This window comes from Vespula pensylvanica, chromosome 15, assembly GCF_014466175.1.
Source record: "Vespula pensylvanica isolate Volc-1 chromosome 15, ASM1446617v1, whole genome shotgun sequence".
Classification (NCBI taxonomy): domain Eukaryota; kingdom Metazoa; phylum Arthropoda; class Insecta; order Hymenoptera; family Vespidae; genus Vespula; species Vespula pensylvanica.
Genome location: NC_057699.1, coordinates 3,964,913 through 3,968,532, shown reverse-complemented (window position 1 = coordinate 3,968,532; position 3,620 = coordinate 3,964,913). Strand labels below are relative to the sequence as shown.

General features: G+C 36.0%; 2 protein-coding genes across 6 annotated transcripts in view; both read left to right on the top strand.

The window, feature by feature from the left end:
* Positions 1-426, top strand: part of LOC122634766 (mitochondrial import inner membrane translocase subunit Tim17-A-like) — a 5,815-nt gene extending 5,389 nt beyond the window's left edge. Inside the window, exon 3 of the mRNA XM_043824057.1 lies at positions 313-426. Coding sequence (XP_043679992.1) covers position 313 — 1 coding nt within the window. The 3' untranslated portion in view covers positions 314-426. The remainder of the gene's footprint in view (positions 1-312) is intronic.
* LOC122634757 (SKI family transcriptional corepressor 2) overlaps positions 1-3,620 on the top strand; it is a 96,097-nt gene that overhangs the window by 62,359 nt on the left and 30,118 nt on the right. Inside the window, exon 1 of one of the 5 annotated variants that reach the window (XM_043824032.1) lies at positions 999-1,160. The exons of the other annotated variants lie outside the window; for them this stretch is intronic. The gene's annotated coding sequence lies outside the window, so the exon portion shown is untranslated. Of the gene's footprint in view, positions 1-998; positions 1,161-3,620 lie in introns of those variants that run through there. 5 annotated transcript variants of the gene reach the window in all.

Sequence of the window (3,620 nt, the reverse complement as noted above, 5' to 3'; positions counted from 1 at the left end):
AGAGAGAGAGAGAGAGAGAGAGAGAGAGAGAAAGAGGAGGGTCGTAATCTGTATTATCCCTTGACTATTAGTGTCAAGAGGATCCAGCCGTGCAGAGATTACAATTATTACAGGAAATTACAGGAAATGTGCGCGCGTAGAAACACTCTAGACGGTATTACCTCCCCTTTAATTGCCACTTCAAATTACGTCTCTCTCTCTCTCTCTCTCTCTCTCTCTCTCTCTCTCTCTGTGTGTGTGTGTATGTCTGTCTGTCTATCTCTGTCTCTCTTTATATATATGTATATATATGTATCTGTTTCTATCTTAGAGAAGGCGAAACCAGATTGAAGATCTTTGATTTGTGGTGTTATGTTGATCCGCAAGTGTCATCGTGTTTTATTTTACTTTGTTATTTTTGTTCGTTACACTTCCATTTTCTACTTCTCTGTTTCTCCTTTTGTCCTTTCCTTTCTTTTCTTTTTCTCCTTTTTTTTTTTTTTTATTTTCTAATCGACGATTCGTAACCGATATATCTCGATGATGAAACGATACTTGTAGAAAAAGAAAAAAACATACATATATATATATATATATATATATGTATGTATGTATATTAATAAAAAAAGAAGGAGGTTCGGTTGCGGGGGCGGAGGAAATGAAAGGTGGTAGAAAGGGATGGTGGGAGAAGAGGGTGAGCGCCCCTTTTTTTTTGCTTGGAAGCAGACGACAACTGTCGAGCTATTAAACTAATTGACCGCGCAGTATGCCGCTGCTACTCGCGTGGCGAACGTCGTGGCTCTAACGTTTACGCATGCACGAGACTCTCTCTCTCTCTATCTCTATCTCTATCTCTATATCTATCTCTGTCTATCTCTGCTATATCTATATACATATATACATATGAGTGTATATACGCGTTCATACACATATCATGTATATCTATGAGATACATATGTATGGATATGCATATATATGTTTGTATGTATGTATGTATCTCTCTCTCTCTCTCTCTCGGAAAACGATGGCAACGACGAGCTGGAGGAGGCACGTCGATTACGACCCTTCTCGCGCCAAATTTCGTACGCATCGTCGCCTCCAAAGAGAACCGACGACCAACGAGGAAATTGGATCTTGTTATGCAAATACTCCTAACTATAAGTGAAACTTCTCTTGACCAGGTACGATACATATTCCCGCATGACTTTTCTTTTAAATGTTATATATATATATATATATGTATCATCTATGTATCCGCATGTTTCCTTTCTTTCTTTCTTTTTTCTCTTCTTTAGACCGTCGATTCGATCTTTTCTCTTTTTTTCTCTTCTATGTTTACACAGCGAGATCAAACGTATCGTTCGATAATATTAAAAAAGGAAGAAAGCAACTTTAGCTCTCGAATCATTTATTTACGTAACGTATATTAATAATTAAACGCGAAGATATTAATGTAAAGAGCATTATGGTTAATTTTATAAGAAAGAAATCGTTTGATTAATTAAAAAGAATATTCTTACTCTCTCTAAACATTTTATTCGCGCAATACTAATCGATAATTACAAATGAAACTAATATAAAATATAAAATTAATAAACAAAGCTTCAAAATTGTTCGCCACAGACGGAATCAATCTTTCATTTAAACGTTCTTTGCGTCGTAACTAACACAAACATATATATTTATATATATATACATATATAAAATTAAGTTAACAATAAACAAGTATCTATCTATATTTAACTAGATAATTAACGATCTTCATTAGACAAGCTTTAACGAGTTATGTTCATTATAGATAAGTACATATTATAATTAGTCAATGCTTCTTTATACGCTTCGGGATTTCGATATCAAGAAGGGATGAGATAGAGATAGACAGATGCAAAGAGAGAGAGAGAGAGAGAGAGAGAGAGAGAGACGTATAGACAGCCAGACAAATAGAGAGAGACGGAGATGGAATTTAGGTTTAATACCAGGCACGCGCCATCATCAAAGCGATTCTCGCCACGATTCGGTAGCTCATTGAGAAGTTCGCTTAACCACTTCATCTTCTTACAAACGAAAATCGCCAATGTGGTTTTTAGGAAAAGGGTGCGCGCTCGTTACCCAGCTCGTTTCGTAAAGAGCATCGTTATTCCACGATCGGCGATAAACCTCGTTTAATTTTATCGACGAAGAAGAAGAATCGAACGGCCATAATAATCATCATCGTAACGCCAATAATTGGATCGTGATGGATGTACAAAAGAATGAAGAATATAAACGGGATTTCAGATAGACGTTATTAATAGAACGTTGATTCCATATCTTTCTTATTATTAGCTATTAACTATTCTTTCTATTGTTATAATATTTTTTCTTTTTTCTTTTTTTTTTTTTTTTGAGATCGAACATTCCCCTCCACTTTTTAACGATACATCCCATTTCGCATAGGAAATTTTCTTGATTTTTATTTAAATTTATTTAATATTTGAGAGATATTTGAACTTCTTATTTCTTTTCTCCTTCTCGATCTCTATCTCCGTCTTGTATACACGGTGTTCTCTCGATGACACAATTAATGAGGATTAGAAGATAAAGACGAGAAAGTGAGAGATATTACAGTTGATCGGAAAAGTTTGATCGTTAATTAATAATCGAAATTTTATCAATATTATTCGTTCGAGTTCGCGTGAACGATCGATGGCTAATCGCGATTGTAATTCTGAAAGATTGTTGAAAAAGATGAAGAGGAAAAGATCACATACGCATATACATAGAGAAAGCAAGAGAGAGAGAGAGAGAGAGAGAAAGAGAAAGTTAAGGGTTGTTACAAGATCGTAGTAAAAAGATATACGAGAGAGGGGTATATGGTAGGGGTGACCATGACGATTAATGAAATAATGCAGTCACGGATTTTCGTACACTCGACTCGCCACGGAGGGATATAGAAAAAAAAAAAGAAAGAAAAAAGAAGGAGAAGAAGAGGAATAGGGGTGACAGAGGGGTAGAAACGTATAGAACTCGCGAGCGCATGTTCGATTCGACCTTATGTTCGCACCATGCTCGTCATTGTATCTATCCTGTCTATCGTTTGTGTATCGGAAGTGAGAGTAGTTGGGAAAAAGAGGAAAGAGAGAGAGAGAGAGAGAGAGAGAGAGAGAGAGAGAGAGGAAGAGAGAAAGAGAGAGGACCAGTGCCGTATAATTGGCAGGGGTGCGCTACGATATTTATTACATCGAAGGGCGGGAAAAATCATAATGGCCAACTGGGGTATAAACTGCACCAGCCTCTTTTGCGGTTCGTTAAACGGTGTTTCGTTCTGAAGGGGTGGTTGGTTTTCTCTCGTACTAAGAAAAGATTTGCTTTCTTCTTTTTAGAGAGAAATAGGGAGAATATTCAATTTTTATCTCTTGACTTTCTTCTCCTTTTTTTTTCTTTTTTGTTTCCTTTCTGTTATGGTAGAAAATCTTGCGAGGGAAGAGAGAGAGAGAGAGAGAGAGAGAGAGAGAGAGAGAGAGAGTATTATCGTTTGAATGGAACGCGAGAGAAGAAAAGAAAAGATTACTTATATTTATCTTAATAATTAATTAATAACGTCAATAAATTTGATTGTTCTTGTAATGGTAATAATTGTTACGATGTTCGATTGAAATTAG